Below are 21,997 nucleotides of genomic sequence, written 5' to 3'. Positions count from 1 at the left end.
TGTACACTGAGAAAGAACAGAATGTGGCCCAGCATAAGACTGGTCCAGCATAAGGCTGGCTTGGCCTAAGTTTATGGATTTTAAGGCTAAATGAAACTACAAATCCACTGCTTAAGTTTTACAGCATAAAACTAAGATAAAATACCTATCATAAGGGGAGCTGATCATGTCCCTTAACCCTGGGAGAGAGTTAACACATATTTCAGTTAGATGTTTTCAGCTATTCAAGCTTTCCAATGTCAAATATTTCATTTGGAAAGGGCAGATTTAATGTGAATTTAGTGTTCCTTCCAATTTCACTCCCCAGAATGTTTCTCACCCATGCTGTCTGCGGATACTACCTCCTCCTGCTCCCATCTGCTCCTACTTATGCTTTTTTATCCCCTTTTGCTTCTCAGGTCCAAGCAGAAATAAAGAAGTCATGGAGCAGGTGGACATTAGCACTTGACTTTAAAAGGAAAGCACGAAGTGGGAGTACAACCTACAGTTATGGACCAATGGTTTCCCACACCAGCATCACAAATGTAGCCACAAGAGGAGCACTTGCCCTCCATCTCAATACAAGACTTATACCAGGGACCCTCAATGGACACCGGAATTTGCCAGGTTATGTAAAAAATGGCTCCATTTCTGAAAACTCCATGCCTTCTTCTGGACCAGAGCAGTACAACAAAGATGAGGAGTACCTGAATGGCTCTGGCCTTTACGATGGAGACAGACCTACAGTACTTGTTGAAGAAGAAAGAGAGACAGTGATGTAAAGAGAGAAAGAGATAAAAGAAGCAAAAGGATGAAAAAGGTTCCTGGAGAGCATTTAGTGGGCAAAAGAGTATCAGGCCACGCATTGGATGCCAAGGGTTTCCATACAGTTTCTCTGTTCTATGGAACGAGAAGTTAAGTTATATGGGAAAAAAAATGTGAGCCACCAATGTGGCCAGCTGTCGATCACATACATATTCTCAAGTGATCTAAGTCTCTCTGGTGTTAGCAGAAGCAGGGCTGTCTAGATCCACAGCCTTGCTACTGTTGAACAACTGAGATACTGGGAGTTCATGAAGGAGGGTTGTATAGCAGCAATGTGGTCCTTGGATCTCTTGGAGAGTGTGGGCAGCTGAGGAGGACAGGACTCACCCAGTAAAACAAGAGTCTTGCAGAGAGTGTACAGTGCCATCTTCTTGTGAGGGTACAAGCCACCCTGAGTATCAGTGTCTTCAGTTTGGTTTGCTGTTTCCCTATAAAGTCTGCCTGGTAACACACACAACACTGATCAAGACCTATTGCGGGGTCATAGCTGCCCACCCTTTCAGATAAGCACTCAATGCAGACAGCTCAGTACCACTGGTCGCATGTTCTTCACTTCGGCAACCTCACTCCTCGGCAAAATGCTCCTCTAAGGTGAGCAGGGTTAACAGCTCAAGGTTGCTGAATGCAGGCAGACAACGTTGTTCTCCTCTCCCTGACCTGAGTCCCAGTAGCAAGCCAGAAACCAGTGCAGTTTCAGGATGGAAAATGTGCTCGTCAGAATGTGTGACATTTTTGTTCTTCCAGACGTAGCAGAGAGAGGGGCCCACCGAGTGCGTTGAGGCAGGGTGGGGAATTTGCAGTTCTTGGGTGTATGTGCCTAAGTGTGTGTGGCTAAAATCAGTTGAGAGGGTAGCTAACTCAGCCCTCCCTTTTTGTGGGTGCTCATGGAAACAGGCTTCAGTCAGTTTTTAAACCTCTAAATTGCTTCTTGTTCCGCCCTCTGAATTTCCTGTTTCTTACTAGCCAAAACCCTCATTAGGAGAAAGACTCCATCAACAGTCTGCCTGTGTCACCCAGCAGCACAAGCTGCTGGATACAGCCAGACAAACCTAAGCTCATGAGATCCAAAGGCAATATTTGCTTGATAAAAGCACAGGAATTGCTCATGGATGGTTACTTTTGAACATCTAAACTTTCCTATTCTTTGCATTTTGATCACACACACACGTATGTGCACCAGCTCAGAGTCTTAGCTGACGTTAACAAGTCTAACTTCAACCAGATAAGGCTATTGCTCAGATGAGGAAAGTTATTGCAGTTACCTCTGAAAGGTAACTGCACAAGGAAATGCCTTCTTCTTACAGGAGACAAAGGCCAGGAAGATTTTGTCACCATGCAATTTCCCTTGCTGGTGATTTTTTCAGGGTGTAACCAAAAGGTTGGTCTCTGATACAGATAATCTTTAGCAGAAATGAAGAGGTACAGTCCTTGTTGGCCAACCGTGCGTTGTGTTGGAGCTGCCACATCAGCAGATCATCTAGCGAAGGGTCTCTGACATTTTCCAAGCATGATACAAGATTGCCCAGAAGTGGGAAATCAGTGACAGTGACCAAACTTCCTGTTGCAGTACGTGCTTCCCCAAAGGAAGGACTCTTGCTGAGCCAGCCTGGATCCTCAATTCAGCGCCTGTCATAACACCACTATTCGCTTGTTTCAGTCTGAGTCAGCTCCTCATGGTGCTTTTTTTTTTTCTTACTTCTTTTTTTCCTCTTAGCAAGTTTCTAGTAACTGAAATATTTCAACCACACCTGACGGTTACTCAAATGGAATAGGAAAGAGGTATTGGGCAAGTCTGCAGAAATCCTCTGGGACATAGGTGGGGCCAATGGGATAATCTACCTTCTATCCTGATGCTTTAGATACTGCTGCTGAGTCACGTCAACCAGAACTTCTGAGATGCATCCAGTCAATGCAATCAGCTGGTCTTCTGAGAGCAAATTACTAACTTCCCCAAAACTCTGAAGGAGGTCAGGAAGAGCAGTGGGACCTTGACTCTGTATCCCACATCTTTAGACAACCTCTCAGGTTAGGGCCCGATCCAAACCCCAGTAAAGTCAAGGAGAAAACCTCTTCCCTTCAATATCTCTGAGTTTTGGATTCAGACATGGTAGGGTATGTGGTGGGTAAGAGGCAGTCCTCTGTCAGACACTGAAACTCCAGCTACAAACATACATGAGCAGATCTTTAAAAGCCAGTATTTATCTGTGACATTCTATTCTTTTGTGTCATTAAAGTAGGTCAAATATCATCAAAAACGTTTTACACCAAATGGCAGCTATTTAAATGTAAGGTTTTCAAAGAATAATCATTCATGCTCAACAATTGTTGTTGTTATTCCTATAATAATACTAGCAATAGTATTACAGAGAAATTAAGTAATCTTGCAAGAGAAGTCAACTCTAGTGAAAGTGTGGCATGAGGAGCTAACCAGCTCCACAGAAATCTGGGTCAGCCCAGCTACGCTCACTGCTCACCTCTTTCCCCACAGATGCTGGTACGGCTTCTGGAGGCAATCAGAGGGGGCACAAGTTATTAATAGTTGGCTGTCAGAGTGTGTACAGCTGTGTTATTTAGCATCCCATGTGGCTGAACCACCAATGAGAGAGAACACTGAATATGCTGGCTCTGGCTTTCCAGCTTTCCAGAAGTACGTTGTGCTTAAATCCTGCCAAGTAGATGGAATGACCCTCCGGATTTTTTTCACTTACAGAGATTTCTTAGTATCATTTCATTGTTGGAACAAAGGAAAAAAAAAAAAAGCCAAACCAAACCCTCCCCCGCCAGTGACTCAGTATTTGCTTGTATTTGTTGTTTAGAATTCAATATTAATAACATGTTTAGCAATCACTCAGCAAAGTTCAGTGAATACGCAAAAGCCATAAAATTATTTATTAACAAATACAACACCCCTTTTAGAATGCAGCCCTCGCTGAAATGCATTTGTCACTTGTTTAGAATAAATGTCAGAAATGTTGTTAAGTGGAGATAAAAATTACATGCACAAGGGATGTACAGGGGAAGAAATACTTTCTTAATCCTTTCAGTTACAAATCATGCATATTAGATTTTTATTTTTTCTCCTGGGTGTTCATGTGCATGAGCAATATGCATGTAAAAACTCGGAAAATGCTGATAGCAAAACAGGGGAATAACTGTCACTAAGGCCCAGCAGACTTTGTGTTTGTCAAAGCCTGTTCCTATCATTCCTGGGCTGATAACAAACTGTTGATTGAGTATATAGCATGATCTATTATCTGGATATGAAAGGACATCCTTCACTGCTTTTAGTGAGGAAGGGGTTAGACCTGTGATGTCTAAAAACAGAGAAGAAACCACAGTTTGCCCTGGAAGGGCAAGCAGAATGATCCTGCTGGCATTTATCCAAAGCCTCTAGATTCAGAGTCAGCTCCCCTTTGCTTTCTCCATCACCAGGAGATGTGGGCATTTCTCAAGGACAGTTTATGCCCATCCAAAGGTCTGAGTCCACCTGGGGTGGCAATTCATTTCCTGTCTGATTTACTAATGCAAACATACTCCAAAGGCCACAGAAAACAAAAACATGGTGAGGTGAGGGTGCATTTGTCTGTGATTCATCAAGGTACCACTGCAAACTTGGACAGGGTTTGTGACCTACATCCTGGTTGAGATTCAACATCGGATTGTGGAGCAGAGAGAGCGTATTGCTTTGAAGTCAGTGTACAGCGAGCACATAGGCAGAGAGACTTTCTCAAGTTCACTTCAAGGAGGTCCACAGGAGTTGGTTGCCTGTATTTTTCTAATTTTCCCTCCTCCATGGTGTCAGATTTGTGGCCTTTTTCCTCCCATCTTGTAAAGCAGCTGGCAATCCTCAGGAGTGTTTAGACCCCCCCCAACTTCCCTTAGCCTGATGGGCTGGTACAAGCCAAGCTGTGTACTGCAATATCCCAGCTGACTGGCTCACACGGGAGGAATTTCCTTGCCCAGTAACACCAGTGCCACAGAATTGTTGGGCTTGGGCAAGGGAATCTCCATCCTTGGCAGGTTCTTCTCATCCTACCAGCCCAGCACCTCTTCTGTTCTCATCCACAGCAGCATAGTCTATTTTTCTTTGTGAATCCTTCTTACTTGATCTACCTCCTCTTTGGATGGACACAGAGCTGTTAAATGTTCCTCAGCCTTGTGTTTCTTAAGGATTACTTTTGGCAGCAGCCTTGTCATTTTTACTTTGCCTGGATATGTGCAGGCAAATGTTTTTACACCTTCTATATACTGCTTGGTCTAGGTTCAGATGAGATCATGTCTTGTCCTTTTCCTCACCCCTCCTCAACTCTTCTTGTCTGATACATATTAAAGCCAAATTAGTTCACAAAGATCTCCTGAAATTGAACTCTTCAGCCAGGGATTGGCTTGGTTTATCTGTTTATGGGCAACTGGCTGAAGGTTGTAGAACATCCACAGTGCTGGAAACAATTTACCATTTTTTAAAACATAAAAATATATTCAGAGGAAAGTTTTTATGGGGTGTTTTCAGGTTGGTTTGGGGGTTTGTTTTTTTCTTACAAACTCAATGCCTCGTTTAAAAGTTCAGGTTTTGATGTTTCAGAAAGTTAAGAAACCTCATTTAAAGGTTGGGTTCTCTTGCTTTTTCACTGGTTAATTTTTTTACACACCTAGAAAGCTTCAAGCATACTGATGATGAGGAGAGTGATCAGCATATCTCTTAATTCATCTGAATCTCTCACTATGGTCAATGACTCTTTCATCTGAGATAGGACTGCATGAAATAAGAGAAAGCACTTTAAGAGTTGACCTTTAAGGGAGAGTTTGTATGAACCTGTGAAGTCTGTCAATGTGCTTCATTGCTTCTTATTTGGTGTATGTGCTTTTTTATATGTGTTGGTGCCCATGAGTTTGCTAAAATCCTATCTGTGCCTTGTTATGGAAAGTTATGCAGCAGTACTATGGTTCACAGCCTCTCTTTCTGGCCTTATCTGAATTTTATAACATTTTGGCTGTAACAGGAAGCAAAAGGATAAAAAAATCTGGGGCAGTATTTTCCAAACTTGGGGGGTAATGCTCTTCAACTTTTCATCCTGTGCCACAAACAGGCACTGCACTGATGGTTGCAAGATGCTCAGCAGGTGAGGAAGCTTTAAAGACCATAGGCAGGTTAATGTAGATCTTCACCATGCCACTGCCCTGCTGACAGCACTTGCTAGGGAAGAGACCATGTTGCACCCTCAGGAAGGTCTTGGAAAATTGACATTTTTCAATGAGCTTCATGCTGGAACAGATTTGCTGTTTGATTTTTTGTAGTTATTATTTTTACTGCTATTGCTGATGGGCTGCCACATTCTGCAGAGTAAACAAAGGATATATATCATATCCCTGGCCAGCTACAGAGCTTTTCAAGCATCCAGTGTGATTCTCCAGAGTAGATTTTATATCCCATTCCTCTAGGGTGTCTTGAAATGAGAAAAATATTAAATTGTAAAGAAAATGAGTTTGTGACAGACCCTTTAAATAAATTTCCATCATGACTGGCCATGGCTGTCTGGATTTACCTGGAAAACATGATAATTCACAAAATGTATGACAAAAATAAAGAGCACGTCGCTCCCTGTGGATATTCACTGGGAGGTTATTCTCCTGGTTTTGCCTATGGAAGTGAAAGGCTGAACCTGCCAGACAGCAAATAATGTTGACCCAAAGGAACATTTTGTTTTGAGGCAGCAAATCCTGCCATCTCTATAAAAATTAGTTTTTATATGGGCTTCTCCTGTTCCACCAAAACTATTTTTGTGGCCTCTCATAAAATCAAAACTCAAGCTTAGCTCTTAGATAATGGTGGGAGAGCAAAAGAATGCAGAGATGAGTTGTTATAAAGACACATAAATAACTGAACAACATGAAAACATAATTCAACCACTTTGATTAAAAACAAGAAAAAAATAGCCTGAGAAATCCAGATTGATTTTGCTTCCATTCATGAAGAACAAAAAATGCGAGTTGGCATTTCTTGTGTTGCTTCGGGGGTATTTTCACTCAGTAGTGCTCAGCTGGCCAGAAAGTTTGAGCCAGAAATCTGTTTTTAGCGTTTGCATGTCCTTTTTAACCTCTCTGTAGGAAATCTTCCACAGGCCATTGTGAATGAATTGTGATAGAGAGAAATGCATGGACATGAGACTCAGAACTCACCTTTGCCTATGACCACCTACTGGACGTTTAAAGTTCAGAGACATCAAGCAATCTTGTGCTGAGGTAGAAATATTGCTCACCCACTTAATTTAGTGTTTAAATTAATTTAGTGGTTAAATTTTCTGTCTATACATAAGCTTTGCAATAGGCAAAGGGTGTTTTTTTAGTCAGCATTAAAAAGCATCTTCATTGGCAGCTCTTTGGTCCATAGAAGGATTTGAATACTTAAGAGCAGGTATATTCTACTGAGAATCAGCAGTTGAAGCTAGGACTGAGATGTTACCTTTTAGCAATGCTAGCACTCCCACATACCTACTTCAGCTGTAGCATTAGGCTTATGGTGGACCATCAGCCATTTTAGATCTTTGAGGCTGCTTTTCTCCACAGAAAGAGCACAAAAAGGACACCAGCAGGGTGGATACCCCTACTCTCTATATAGATCCCAAATTCAGATTGGTTAGAATTTTTCTCCATGCTTAACTTCTTTTTTCCAAACTGGCTCTACAAAACAACCCAAAAAAAACTTTTTTAAAAAATTCAGCTAAGTATTTTGTTTTCAGTTTTAACTGGATGCAAATTCACAGTTTTTTTATGGCTAGAAGCCAATCTCAACTCTCAGTTTCAAAACTAATTCAGAGCATCATGACGGGAACGTGATTTGCTGAGATCAGCTGCATAGTGCTCTGCTCTCATCATACCCATCATACCAGGTTCAGAGCACAGATACTCAGGGTGGAAGGTCACCCTGTCGAAACAGTCTCTTTTTTTTTGGGTGAATTTATATGAAAAGGGCACAGAGCAAGATAAAGACTTGCTGTCTTTAAGCCACTCTTAAGAAGGATTATAAACAATAAAATAGTAATTCTGAGTTATCATTTGATTATTTCATCAGGTTCTGTTGAGTGCTCTGATTGGATCTGTTCAGTGTCTGGCTTTCTGGCTTCTCCCAAGTAGACAGAGTTCTCTGTGGTGGACAGAATAGCTATAATAAGAAGTGGACAGAGTCATTCAAAGCTTGTCTCTAGGGCAGGATAGTTAGAAACAGACCTGATGTTGATTTTATATTCATTGGCAGAAGGCAGGAGATACTCCACTGAAGTTAATTGAGTTAACTCAGTCCGATGCCAACGCAAAACAGATCTGAATCTAGACCACAGTTCAAGACTCATGTACAATTTGCATAATGGAATTAAAATAAAGCTTCCAACTCTAGCTACAGAAATACTCTGCTGAGAATTAGAGACCAGGCTTGCTGTTTGGGATTAAATAAAAGAACACCCAAGGCATCTGCTGTCACATAGAACAATCCTGGTTTATCTGTTCCTGTCCAGGTCAGCCTGTTCAGCCCCCTGCCATACACTGTGGTTATTTAGCCATGCTCAGTTGTTGTAATTGTCAGGGAATTTTCTTAGCCACTTCTTTTTTTTCTTTTCTTTTCTTTTCTTTTCTTTTCTTTTCTTTTCTTTTCTTTTCTTTTCTTTTCTTTTCTTTTCTTTTCTTTTCTTTTCTTTTCTTTTCTTTTCTTTTCTTTTCTTTTCTTTTCTTTTCTTTTCTTTTCTTCTTTTTTCTTTTCTCTTTTCTTTTCTTTTCTTTTCTTTTCTTTCTTTTCTTTTCTTTTTTCTTTTTTATTTTCCTTTCCTTTTTTCCTTTCCTTTCCTTTCCTTTCCTTTCCTTTCCTTTCCTTTCCTTTCCTTTCCTTTCTTCCCTTCTTTTCTTTTTTTCCTTTCCTTTCCTTTCCTTTCCTTTCCTTTCCTTTCCTTTCCTTTCCTTTCCTTTCCTTTCCTTTCCTTTCCTTTCCTTTCCTTTCCTTTCCTTTCCTTTCCTTTCCTTTCCTTTCCTTTCCTTTTTTTCCTTTCCTTTCCTTTTTCCTTTCCTTTCCTTTTTCCTTTCCTTTCCTTTTTCCTTTCCTTTCCTTTTTCCTTTCCTTTTTCCTTTCCTTTTTCCTTTCCTTTTTCCTTTCCTTTCCTTTCCTTTCCTACTTGCATGTGAACTTAGATCCTCCAAGTTTCATACTGTATTCCAAGTTTAAACTAGCTCCACAGTATAAAAAGTTCAAGATAGTATCATCATTTTGCCAGAACTTGGGAGGCAAGTGGGGAAAAGAATGTCACAGGGGAGCATTTAAAAAAATATTAAATAAGGTTCCTCTGAAACCTTTCCCACAGACCAGGGAAAGGTTTGCTGACCTTCAAATGAACTTGCTCATGTTTTGCTCATAGAAGATCTCAAGCCATTCAGTATGACCTGCAAAGCTCACACAATACTGTCTTCAGAGGGCTTGTGGTTAGAGGTGGTACACTGCTGTTAAATATTGTTGTTTAATTTAAGATGAATATTCTGATTTCCTCATGTGGTTTGTGCATCCTTCTCTAGGTTGGTCCGTTAGTGCGGCTGCTTCAGGGCACACTTGCAAAACTGTACCTTGAACTCCCTTTGCATAAGTGGCATGTAGTCATTATTGCACCCACATGTGCCCATCTCCTCTCTGATGGAATCTCTTGATGGCATCAGCACTGACGGGCAATGATGCTGTTTTGTAAGGGTGCCAAAGGCAACATTTGCAGCAACAGAGTGAAACAAGCTTTGTCCTTATTCGGAATGAATTTGCAAGACTCTAGTGAGGGAGGGCAGGTCTGGAAATCAGCTCAGAGTCTGGCAGGGGCCAGGAACAAAAGAAAAATTTATGGAAGAGCTGACCCAGATGATCAGAAGTAATTAGGAAGTTTAATAAATCTGTCTTCTTTTCAGGCAGACCTCCCTATCCAGTACAGTTCTGACAGAGGTAGACTTCATTGCACAATTACACTTTCTCCTAAAAAGGTGATGTCTTGAGAGAACAAATGAGGAGAATGTAACAAAGTCAGTATGACTTTCTCTTCTTTTCCTCACTGGCACTTTTTCCATCTTTTTCACCTGACAAAATGGAGTACATTAGAACAACCTCAAAGTGAGAACCTGGAATTCAGAATCATTCCACCTGGGTCTCACAGAATAACTTTTGTCTATAACCATAGCAATTGTTTTCTTGGCACATTAACTAAGGAATTTGATGGTATTTTATTATCTTTCTCAGACTGAAGTTTAATGATTCTGGGGTAGTGATGTGGTGTGCAACAACACAGATATGCTGGCATCAATTTAGGATTAAACCCTGACCCCATGAAAATCAACACCAAAATGTCTGTTGATTTCAATGGAGCGGGTTTCACCCATAAATTCTGAAGAGGAAAAGGGTAATTATTCAAATAAATTACCTCTCCTGTTCCCAAAACCTTTCTTGCAACCCGTATTTCAGGGTATCTTTTTGCTTAAGTCAATAGATAAGAAAAGCAAGGCCAGAAAGCAGACATCAAGAGGTAGAAGATGGTCTGAGTGGCAGTCTTCTTTCTTGAAATGCTTCACAAGTGACATTAGGCTTTTGTACTGGTATCAGCTTCTACACATGGGTATTTAGGATGTGGTAGATATTTGGCTAGAAAAAGGCATGGGATTAAAATGTTTGAGATGGATGGGATCAGTGTGCACTGGTTTTCCAAAATGCCTGGGCCTGCATCCTCTGAAATAGAGATACAATATCCCCTCAGAAGACTGTTTAAAACAAGCTTAAATGAAGGGTGTTCGCCAAACAGGCAGACCTTGGGTACCTAAAACAGACGACAAAGCAATGACTTCACCAGAGAAGCAGCACCTATTTAAACCAGAGCATTATGAGAGGCATGAGCCCTTCTAAATATAGAGCTGGGTGCTTCTCACCAGGCCAAGCTTTTACTTTTTTTTTTTGTCTGTCTAAATTAATCATTCTTCCTTGAGAGCTACTGGAAGGAAGGAACAAGAAGCCACTTGTTGTTAGAGGTAAAATATTTTAAAGGACATGTAAGAGGTTGAGCTGGTTGGAGAGGAAAGTCAGTCGGTTGCAGAAGAGGAAGGACAGGCATAGAGGAAAGTACTGTCACCCAAACCCATCCCCTTGGCCCATCCCCATGTTCAGAAACATTATGTCGATCTCTTGCCATCTGCGTAAGCTGAGGTATGCATGAAAAGACAGACCTGCTGCTAAAACTCATTGCTTCATCTCAACAACTTCAGGGTGACCCACCCAGTCATGGTGGTTACCAGAGGTGATGGGGTCTGGACATTAGAAAAACGCCTCAGCCATTCCCACCAGTCTTCCAAGCTGTGCCCAGGGAGTCTGCTTTCAATATATTGTCTCCTTTTCTTCTTGTCTGAGCAGGAGGGAAAGGAGCTGGGGTGTGTTCTTCCCCCTCCAACACGAGTGCTTTCACTGAAGTGGTTTTAAGACCTTGTTTCACTTCAGAAGAGGGAGAAAACTGAAAAAAAAATAAAGGACACAAACTGTGATTTCTTTCATGTGTTACAGGGAAATTACCTTGTGTGTGTCGTCAGGCAGGCATTTGGTTTACATTCCTCCACTTCTGCTTCCTGTATGGACCAAAGTAACAAGCGGAAAATGACAAACCACAGGTGTATGTAAAAGGGAATTAAAATAAAAAGAAACCTTTACGGATTCTCATGTGGTATTTCTTCTGTGTCTTTTCCTGCGTATAGAACTCAGAGCCTCAAAAATCCTTCAGAGGCACCCTTGGATGGAGGTGGGTTAGGTGTACCTCTGGGTTCGTGAGAAAGAAGCTCCATGAGCTCCTCCAGTTCATTATGAATACAGAAACATGGGAGTGTTCTATGTCTATAGAAATCCTTTGGGAAGACCTCACACTGGGTGGCTTAAATACCCACTTAAGCCTGTGGTTTTCAGGAGCTCTAGGAATAAGCCTGGTCAGCTCCTATCCATGCTTCTGCTGGGCAGCACCTTCTTCTTCCTGGTTTAGCTCTAACAGTTAAATAAGGAAGCTGATATACTGAAGTTAAAATCTGAGGGTTTTCCTCCCACAGTTTAGTCATGACATTTCTTTTGATGGAAGAGTGTACTTTTCACAGGAGGAAGCATAAGGCAAAAGCACTCCCTACCCCAACATTGAACACATTGTACACATTCTGTGGGTTGTGTACCACCACTCCAGTAGCAGTCACATTCCAGCAATATTTTCAGGAAAGCCAACCAATGACTACAGATGGAAACAGGGTGTAGAAATTTTCAGTTTCACAAATGCTTGCTCCAGATGGAGCTCTGTGGGTCTCGGCTGAGAAAGAGATGGGCTACTGTACAGATTGAGTGTCTTGATCCCTTTCACTGACTTCAATGTCAACATCAGATAACATCTAGGAGAGAGAGCAACCACACTGCAGAAGGTGTTCACCCTTACAGATCTCCTCACCCTTATCCCAGGTGGCTTGTCTACAATGCCACTTCAGTGTGATGCAGGAGAAGGTCTGATTCCTATCTCATTCCCCTTGTTTACACACAAGCAAGCTTTGCTCACAGGTTCTAACCTGACCTCTGGATCTTGCTAGAAATAGGCTGGGTATAGTCCAAATTGTTTGTTTCAGCCAGGGTTTCTTCCACCTGAATGGAGAAGACAGGACAGAGCACATTGCAGCCCCTCCACCTCCAGGTGTCCTGGCCCTCAGTTCTTCCCCAGCACAGCATGGATGACTTCAGACCCAATACAAGCTGGTAAATGACCAACCACTTGGACAACAGTTGCTTGGGTGATGCAGTTCAGTGAGTCTGAGCCTTCCCTTCATCTCCTATTAAGACTAAGTGTTTCCCACATCCTTTGCATTAACTTTCACTGGAGTAAAAGAGTTCATGACACCTCTGGCAATGGCCCTAAACGTCAGCTGGAGAATGCAAAAGAAAATTGCAGAAAAATAAAACAGTGGCAAAAGGCCAGTTGGACAAATCACCCTTTTCTCTCTCTCTAGTCCCAAAGCATGGTGCTTTCTAAATCTATTGGTCTAATGTGGTCACAGTGACTATTTTGAAGGATGCTCTCATGCCACCTGGTACACTCACAGTATCAGCATCATGAGAGGAGCCTTGTTCCATTCTCAGCTATGCGATGCCTTTATCCAGCTTGGCACAAACAACGCAGGGTAGTTTCCTGGAGCACTGCCCTCACAGAGAGAGAAGGCTGTAACTGGACATGAGCAAATTCTGCTGCTCATGAGTATGAAACACAATCATAGTCAAACCTGACTGATGGAGACCTTTACAGAATGTCATCCCCACTTGACTGGACTGCTCAGTAGCTTCAAACACTCTTTGGAATTCATTTCTCTTTCTTTCCCCTCTCATTTAGCCATTCCAAAGCTAATTGGTCTCAGAGTCCACAACTAAGCAGTCAAATTTTGTTATGCAAAAGGCCTAAATTCATGGTGACTGTTGCTTCGTGTAGTCCTGTGTGAGACTGGGACTCCTCTACACTGTACAAACAAATGGTGAATTAAACCAGCTGATGCCAGCTGTGCACACCCTGCACTGCTGGTTACACAGCACCAAGCTGCTTTCTTCCCAGACATCATGAGCCAGAGAAAATATGACTTTATGAACCATCCCATTCTGGGGTAGCACGGGTAACAGGTTGGGCTGGGCTGCTTATGGGGACAGGTGAAACAAGAGCAGCACGGGATGTTGGCAGCTCCTATGTTGATCGTATGCAGGATATCTAGTTAGGCAGAACCATTTTGCCTGTGAAGCAGAAAGGAAGATGGTGCACCACTGCAGGGGAACATCAGCACAGCATGAAGTTTTCCTGCAGTAGTGAAGGAGCTGGCAGAACAAAGGATGACAGAGTACATTCTTCCTGGAGCTGGGCTGAGCCACAAAGGTAACCTTATCCCAGTGACGACCTAAGCATATCCCTAGATACTTAGCCATTCTACTCCCACCCATGCTGCCAGGAGTCTTTTTGATAAGAAGGTTCCTCTTCAACTCTTTTCTGCATTTTGAGCCAACAGTTCAACCCAGAGAAGGGCAGATGAGAGCTAAATGCCCTTAAACGCAACCTAGGTGAACCTGGACAGGGAAGTAGTGATGCTGAATCAAGGAAAGACAGATAAACAAGTGAGATCTAGCTAGACATAAAAACATACATTTCACCCACCATGAGAAAAAGAATTCAGCTCACTACTAGCTGTCGATTCCAAAATCCAATTGTCGGTTCCAAATCTCTTCAGTTCTCTCTCAAAGAACAAAAACTTTATAAAGAATTTTCCATTTCTCCACTGAATGCCACAAAGATTAACAAGTAATATTAGCTCCACTGAAGTACCTTCATCTGCCCATGGAAAATAGAGGACATCTAAGCAGCCAAACTTTGAGCAAGAAATTAAATCCAAACTATGTCTGTTTGGAAGCAATATCCCTTTGGAGAAGAGAAGGATTGGTATCTGCCAAAGTGCTAACAGATGGTTTTTATACGCAGTACCATATAAATTTTCTGTAGGAGGAATACTGGATGCAGCAATGCTGAATGATTTATCTGAAGCGGCAGGTGTATTGCAAACTGTGTTTCAAGCTGGTTTGTGTGTGTATGGTGAGGAAGGAGGGCTTCATCGAGTGGTAAATTGTGGCCATCTATGCAGTAGGATGTGAGCCAACTAGGCTATTCCATGAGTCTATCTTGAGTATATTTATCAGTTCCAGCAACAAAATAGCTCATGTAATACTTGTTGAATGTGCTTTATGGCCTGCTTGGGAGATAGCATAGTAGTGAAATCACCATTATAAAGCAGAAACCTGTAATTCTGATTTTTAAAGGTGGCTCATTCCTACTTATGCACAGTTCCCACTAGTTTGAGAAGGAATTAAATGAACAGTCCCTTCCAACCTTAAATTTTAAGCTTGATTTTGCAAGATTTCTGCCCATGTCTCCCCCAATATTGCTGCAGTCCTTCCTCTATCCTGAAGGAATAAGCAATCCTGGAGGACATCTTAGCTCCCCAGAAGCTGAACCAAGCAGCCCTCATTAACTTTTTCAGAGAAACCATGGTGTTATTCTGGATACAAAGCCAGTCTATCAAGCAATGAAATCTCGAACTTCTGGGGGCCACAAACTGAAAGGCTCATCTAGCACATGAGATCTCCCCTGTGGGAGAGCCCAGGAGTTAGGCTGTAGCTGGCAAATCATTCCTACTCAACTGCAGGAATTACTTTTCACCCATTACAGATCCAGACAAGACAAGACCAAGCCTCTGGTCTTTCTCCCTTACCACAACCTTGTAGTCTAGATCTGAGTGGTCAGAAGTGAATATCAACAATTTCCATCAGTCACTGGTGTTGCAGGACAGGGACGAAACCCTGATACTGAAAACACGCAAGATGACAGCCTTCCAAGTAGAAAGGAGGGAAACATGTCTGCATGAGAGAGATATCACCGACCAGATGCAAAACCAATTCTTCCTCATGACGTGGCTCCTACCTAACAGTAGATAATTGCAGATACACTGTGAGTTCAATTAGAAGACAGTATCTGCAGAGAAAGAGCTAAAGGAACCTGAGACGGGACCAAGAAAGATTCAGCTTGCAAGTCCCTTAACATGAGAGTCCTGGAAGCTTTGAAGGAACCTGAGATGGGACCAAGAAAGATTCAGTTTGCAAGTAAAGTCCCTTAACATGAGAGTCCTGGAAGCTTTGTAATACTGAGGTGAGATGAAGGGAGCAGGAGAAAGCATGCAAAGAAATAAGTGAATAAACGACCAGGGTGAGTCTGCTGGAACAAGAAATGTTTTTGGCAAACATGAGCTTCTCCAGAATGTCAAGCATTATTTATTCACTTATGCCTAAACCCGAGGAACATCTTGTTTAAATCACACACAACGGCATGGCCAGACCCTGCACGCAAGTAAATCAGCGTAATGTCACTGAGCTCCAAGAGATGATGTTGATTTACACAGGCATATCACAACTTCAGTTGGTAGGGAGGTACTTAGGCTGCCAGCCAGGATATGGTGTAGGAAAAAAGGGAGAAGATAAAAAGTGGAAAAGGTCTGTGGCATGAAGCAAGGTCCTTGCTGGTGAATGTAATCATGGTAAAAGAGGTTAAAGTGAAATCTTGCTGAAACTCTTCCCACCTGCTTTTGCTACAGTCAGCACATGAACAGCTCCTGAATGCAGTCTGGGGACTTTTCTCCCATTTCACAACATGTAAAAGATGTGTCTCTACCCCAAAGCTCTTCTGCTGCCCATGAAGGAAGGTTGCAGTGGGGTAGATACACCTGGAGGCATTCCCAGGTGGTACATCTAGTAGATGGAGCTTAGGGGTATCAGTGACTTTCATAGCTCTCATAAGGATTTTCCTTTATGTTTGCCCCTCCTCATTTTAATACACCTACTTCCTAGAGGTGTAGTTGGATTAGGCACAGTCTGAAATTCCTCCACCTTTTATTTTAACCTGCATCTTCATGCTGATGCTTGAGCTCCTGCAGCTTTAGTACTAGGAGAGGCAGGTGCAGGTATCTCATGAGCTCCTCCATGTCAGTGGTCTTTGCCACATGCTTCAATTTGTTCCCTTCCCTAATAAAATTCCAGACCTTACCCTCCCTTTCCTGAAGGAACCAAGGCAAAGGGGGTTGCACAGCTGCCTGCTCTAAGTGGGGAGAGCGTTTGGAGAAATAAGCATCACATTACAGTTTGTATAATAAACCAGCAGCCAGTATTTCATTACTAAATGGATTTTTTTCTTCTTATTCCAAATTACGTAGTGCCATATCCAGACTCTGATGCTCTCTGTACTTCCCTGATCTGTATCTTCATTGTAAAAACTTGCTTTCCCAAATTGAGGGTGCTGCTGTTTCTAGTTACCTACAGAGAAACAATAGTTCCTGCTATGAATTATGCCCTGGAAGTGCAGAAGGGACATCTGGAAAAGGGGACACCAGACCACAGAATTTAGGGGATATTGGGGATTGCTGCAGGTGACCCCTGGTGTGTAAAATTACTCACAAACTCATCGGATGCTGCTTAAAAATTAGCCAGTTTGCCTGTGCTCTCGATAACTGCTTTGGATCAACAATCCAGAGTCAAGTCTATAAAACATGATCTCCTATTTTGTTTTGGGGAAGAAAAAGATCATGTTATATTTGACTTCAGGTTAGACTTGAACCATGTTTAGTTTTTCTCCGCAGCCGTGAGGACTGGAAATTTAATTTTGGTTTTGAAAGAAAGCTGGCTTCTCTGGTAACCACAGGACTTTCGGAGTGGAGTCCTGAGAGGAAAATGCCAGCTCTTGGGAAACCTGCAAATTCACAAGAACCAGCAATGCTGTCTGAGAGTCATTTGGGGGAGTGTCTGGCAAGAAAAAGATGAAGGAAAAGAAGACACAAGTCTAATCCAGAGGGATCCATTCAATCCAATGCAATTATTCTTGTTTATTATTGTGTACATTTTTCTGGTCAGCTCCTATCTGCCAGCGTGATGCCACTGAGTCCTAATCTGCACAATGAGGAAAACACATCTTTGTTGCATTCTGAATCATTTCCCTAGACAAAAGCATCGGGGTTTTTTTTTCGGAATGGGTTCTTAAGTTTCTGCAAAGAAATCAAAAGTTAAACATCTGGAATGCGGCAAAAGTCATGCTGAAAATATATCTTTCCCTCAGTCCCCCAGCAAATTACAGCAATGGTCGGAGGTTTTGCCTTCTCTTGTATTCAGCTCAGTCCTGTCTTGTTCATTCACCCTCCCACCACATCTTCCCTGATGTTGCTATGGGTCTGGGGTAAAGGCATTTCATAAATCTTCATGTGATGTGAGATCTTCTCTGCATTCAGCCTAAAAGTAGAAATGGACCCAAAATTAATTCCACACTAAAAAGGTACTTCTGAGCCTCAGTGGCAGAAAGTCTACTTTATCTTGAGTGCTTCCCCAAAATGGGGCCCACAGGAAAGCTGGAGAAGGGCTTTTGACAAGGGCAGGTAGGGACAGGACAAGGGGGAATGGCTTTAAACTGACAGAGGGGAGACTGAGATGAGATCTGAGGAAGAAGTTCTTCCCTGTGAGGGTGGTGAGGCCCTGGCACAGATTGCCCAGAGAAGCTGTGGCTGCCCCATCCCTGGCAGTGTCCAAGGCCAGGCTGGATGGGGCTTGGAGCAACCTGGTCTAGTGGAAGGTGTCCCTGCCCTTGGAGTGGGGCTGGAACTAGATGGTCTTTATGGCGCTTTCCTACCATAGGATTCTATTGTAGAGAGGAGACCACATAAGAGGTTTTCAGCACAGCAGGGCATCAATATTCAGTTCAAATTATTGAAGTGGTCTCATACATAGAGTGCTTAAAATGATCTTACTGTAAGGCTTATTAAGTCTGATCAGTAGAATTATTATTAATGTATAACCATCTGCTTCCTCTGTGTCACAGTGAAGATGCAAGAGGAACAGTCTGACAGAGAAAGAGAGAAAAGCAAGCTCAGCAGAGGAATTATTTAGGGAAAGCTTTAAATGGGAGCCATGGAACACAGAAGGTACCTCTGCTTTACAATCAAGCTCCCTGCTTTGAGCCATCAGAAAGAGATGCCACCCAAACTGAGACTTTCAGGGACCTTCCAGACCTGCTCCAGGGCTTCATCTCTGTGAGCTCAGGTGCCTTGAAGGATCTTGCTAGACATCTACAGATTTTTCATCATGGGGGGAGTCAGATCTCAGGACAACTGGTGTCTCAATGTATTGAAGATATCAGGAACAGAAAAGAGACCTGGAGACTCAAGTTGTTTGCTTATTTTTGCACTTGAAGCACAGTGTGATTACAGAAGCCAGCTTCAGTCAACCTGGGCCATACTGTCTCTGGTTCCTCTCATGCAAACCCCAGCATGAGAGCCAGCCAGTCTTACAGGGTTAACAATTTTAGATCAGCCAGTTTTTCTGAATGTTTTCACTTGAGTAAGGCCATTTCTCTTCATAGGCAAGTTTTTCAGACAGTTATCCATTTAGACTCAAACCACACTAACCTTCTCTTGTGGTTGTTCTGAGCCAGCCAAATCCCCTTGTACAGGATGTTATAGCTTGTACTCATATCTGTACTATCTCTGCAGTTACTCTCTCTTATCTAAGCTTGTTATTGGTTTCCTCGCTACCGCTGAGTCTGATTTTCAGCTCCCTTTGACTTGAAGCTATTGTTTTGCTCGTCGTACTTTCTGTACTTTTGCCCACAGTTCTGTGTGGGATGGGTTTCCAAAAACGCCTCTTGTGATATTGAAACAAAGAGAATCGTCACTCCAGATATACAGCGCAGACCTTGAAAATATAATCCCCACATCTCCACATTGCTTTTGAGAGGCTGAAGAAAGAGTTTCCCATGCTGACACATGTATTATCACCCCAGATTTACATTCATGCATTGCTAAAATGAATGGGGTGATCTACCCCTCTCCACACTTCTGTTGCCACAAAAGTCCTGGCATGGGGCTGGATGAATGGTGGGAGTTTTGGTTCAGTGGCTGAGTTGAAAACTAAGGGAAAAGGGGAAGGGGGAGAGAGGAAATTCAACAGGCAAGATAAAAAATATATTTTTGACAATTACTTACTTCTGAACTTTCCATTTGGGGTCAATCAGAGAAGTTTTATTTGACACAATAACTGGAGTTATTTAGCCCTGCTGCTGCTGGTGCCTCAGCTTTGAATTTAAAGCCACTTTGTAATGGAGTATTCTGCTCCCATAAGGCAAAAGCTGAAAAGTTTTATTTTTCAGTGTCAAAGCTACACAGCAGTTTGTCCTCAACCCCATGGGGTGTCCCTGTGGGTCGTATTTTTCCCTGCCAGGGCAAAAAAATTACATTCTTATTCATGTGTGCATGGGGCTTTTTTTCTGCTCAGGGTGTCTGATGCAGTACGAAAGCTGCCTCACCAGCTGCCAGAGCAATATGCTTTTAGCTTGAATTTGTGCATGGATGTTTTGAAACTTGCAAATTCAGAAAGAGCTTGTGTGGGCACACAATTCCTGCTGAGACACCACTGCAGGACTGTACGTCGTGTGTCATGCAAAGTGCCAGCTGAGCACACAGGGCTTGGCACACAGAACTGAGACACAGTAACATGTTCCATGTCTCCTACAGATGCAAATTATCTCCCAGAAAGCAGTCCACCACAGCTTAAGATGTAGATGGTGCACTTCATTACCTGTAGAGACCAGATTCAGTGGGGCACAGGTAGGTGGTAACCCATGACTCACCATCAAGGCTATTCCTACTTGGACCAATGCTGAAACTGGCCTCTAGAGGATCCACACAACGTATGGGTTTTATGGGGAGCTCAGGGACTCAGGCTTCCAGTCCTGCTTTGTGTTCTGCTCAAGCAGCCATTAATTACCCCATTCCTCTAACAGTCCCAGACCAGGAGGTAGCAGGGATGCAGAAAACCACATTCTGCTCTTCTCTGTGACTGTTCCTAGCATAGCTTTTGCTCTTCATGCATATGAATCCAGTTATCCTATGTCTCATATCCCTGAGTGACAACCTGATTGCACAACCCCAAAGAAGAGAGAACAGAGGAGGAGAGAGAAGAGAGGAGAGGAGAAAGGAGAAAGCAGAAAGGAGAAAGGAGAAAGGAAGGAGGAAGGAGAAAGGAGAAAGGAGAAGAAAGGAAAAGAAAGGAGAAAGGGGAAAGGAGAAAGGAAAGGTGAATCAATTCTTTTTCCTTGTCCATGAACCTTTTTCTGGTTGGGTGAACACTAATAAAAGTCCACTTGCCTGGATGCTGTTCACAAAGTTTGGCGAGCAGTATAGAGTCTGGAGATGGGAGTCATGAATTTGCTGGTTCATATACCATCCTGCATTTCACATGGATTTGCTGGTTCTTAGACCAGAGTAAGTGGGAAATGCCAAGAAGCCTTCAAAATGTTGCATGCAAAGGACAGGGAGATTTGTGAGGGGTTTCTTCTCCCAGCCATACACATTGCATGGGCACATACTGCAGTGCCCTGTATTTCTGAATACTTCCATACTTCCTATGTCAATTCCTTCCCCTCCCTGTTTGTCCCTCAGGCTTCCTCCTTTTCTACACTCATATCCCATTTCTTTAGCTTCTAGGTAAACCCCAGACCCCCACCAAAAAAATCTAACCCAAGATTATTGCCTTCTAGGAAGAGAAATCTCTGGCCACTGAAAAGTTAAGTTCTATGCCCTCACACATTTCAGCATCCCTTTGGGACAGCACGGCCTGCTTGTTCGTTTTTCACGAGGTCTCAAAAGCATTTATTAAACAGTTTGACACCCCAGAAAAGTCCCTCTCAATACTGATAGTTAAACTACTTGGGATAAACCAAAATATTCCACAAATTGCTTTTAACTTTTTCGTCCATCAACTGTTTTTATTTTACAGTCTCTGTAAAGAGAATTGGTATCAAGATGAGGACATGCATATCTTGTATTAGTTCAGGAGAACTACGTAGCTTTGAAGCATATGATGCTCCTGCGGTGAGAAGGTGAATCCTAGGGAACTGGGATTCCCAGCCGACAGTCCTCAGCACTTTTATATCATTGGAAGGAAAAGTACTTCTGAAGAAGCTTGCCTGGATGATCTGAATGGACTTTACAAGCTGTATTCTTTCAACACAGACACACAGACATGTGGGCTGTGATAGACAGTGTGTTACTTGTGCAAAATTGCCAAGAAAAAAGAAAGATAAGAGGCCTAGATGCAAGTTTGTAGGATCTTATAACCTCCCTAGTCCTGCCATAGCCTCTGTGGGTAACCCCTATCTCTTGCACCTTGGGTCCTCAGTGGTGAATGAGGCTCCTGCGCAGCCAGGCGTGGGAGAGGCCAGAGGCTAATGGTGCAAGAGCCATCCCCAAGTTGTTTATTGAGTACTTAGCACCAGTGAATCACAACTCAGATAGATGCTGGGAAGTGGAAGAGAAAGCAGTCTGAATCTCTTACAGAAAGCAACAAAACAAGCCTCCAGTTATTGAAGTTCCTTCAAAATGACCTTTACAGAGTAATGAACTTAATTTACCTCAGAAGGATGAGCTGTTTCTAATGTGATTCAAAGCTACTGCCACAGGGATTACTGCCAAGGCAACTGCATGCATGGGTAATTTGGTAATTCCCTCCACTGCCTGCCTATGAGCAAAGTCTATGTGAAGACTCTGAATGCCACAGAGGTGTGCGGCA

The 21,997-nt window shown here is 42.7% G+C and overlaps 1 protein-coding gene across 4 annotated transcripts in view; it reads left to right on the top strand.

Moving 5' to 3' along the window:
* The window catches only part of PTH1R (parathyroid hormone 1 receptor), a 118,367-nt gene extending 110,080 nt beyond the window's left edge, over nt 1-8,287 (top strand). For all 4 annotated transcript variants that reach the window (XM_062603971.1, XM_062603970.1, XM_062603973.1 and 1 more), the window contains one exon: nt 399-8,287. In XM_062603971.1, coding sequence (XP_062459955.1) covers nt 399-761 — 363 coding nt within the window. In that variant the 3' untranslated portion in view covers nt 762-8,287. The remainder of the gene's footprint in view (nt 1-398) is intronic.
* Nucleotides 8,288-21,997: the final 13,710 nt, after the last annotated feature.

Source organism: Pezoporus occidentalis, unplaced genomic scaffold, assembly GCF_034315485.1.
Source record: "Pezoporus occidentalis ecotype Australia unplaced genomic scaffold, CSIRO_AGI_Poc_V1 ctg82, whole genome shotgun sequence".
Classification (NCBI taxonomy): domain Eukaryota; kingdom Metazoa; phylum Chordata; class Aves; order Psittaciformes; family Psittacidae; genus Pezoporus; species Pezoporus occidentalis.
This window is presented reverse-complemented; position numbering and strand designations above follow the sequence as displayed.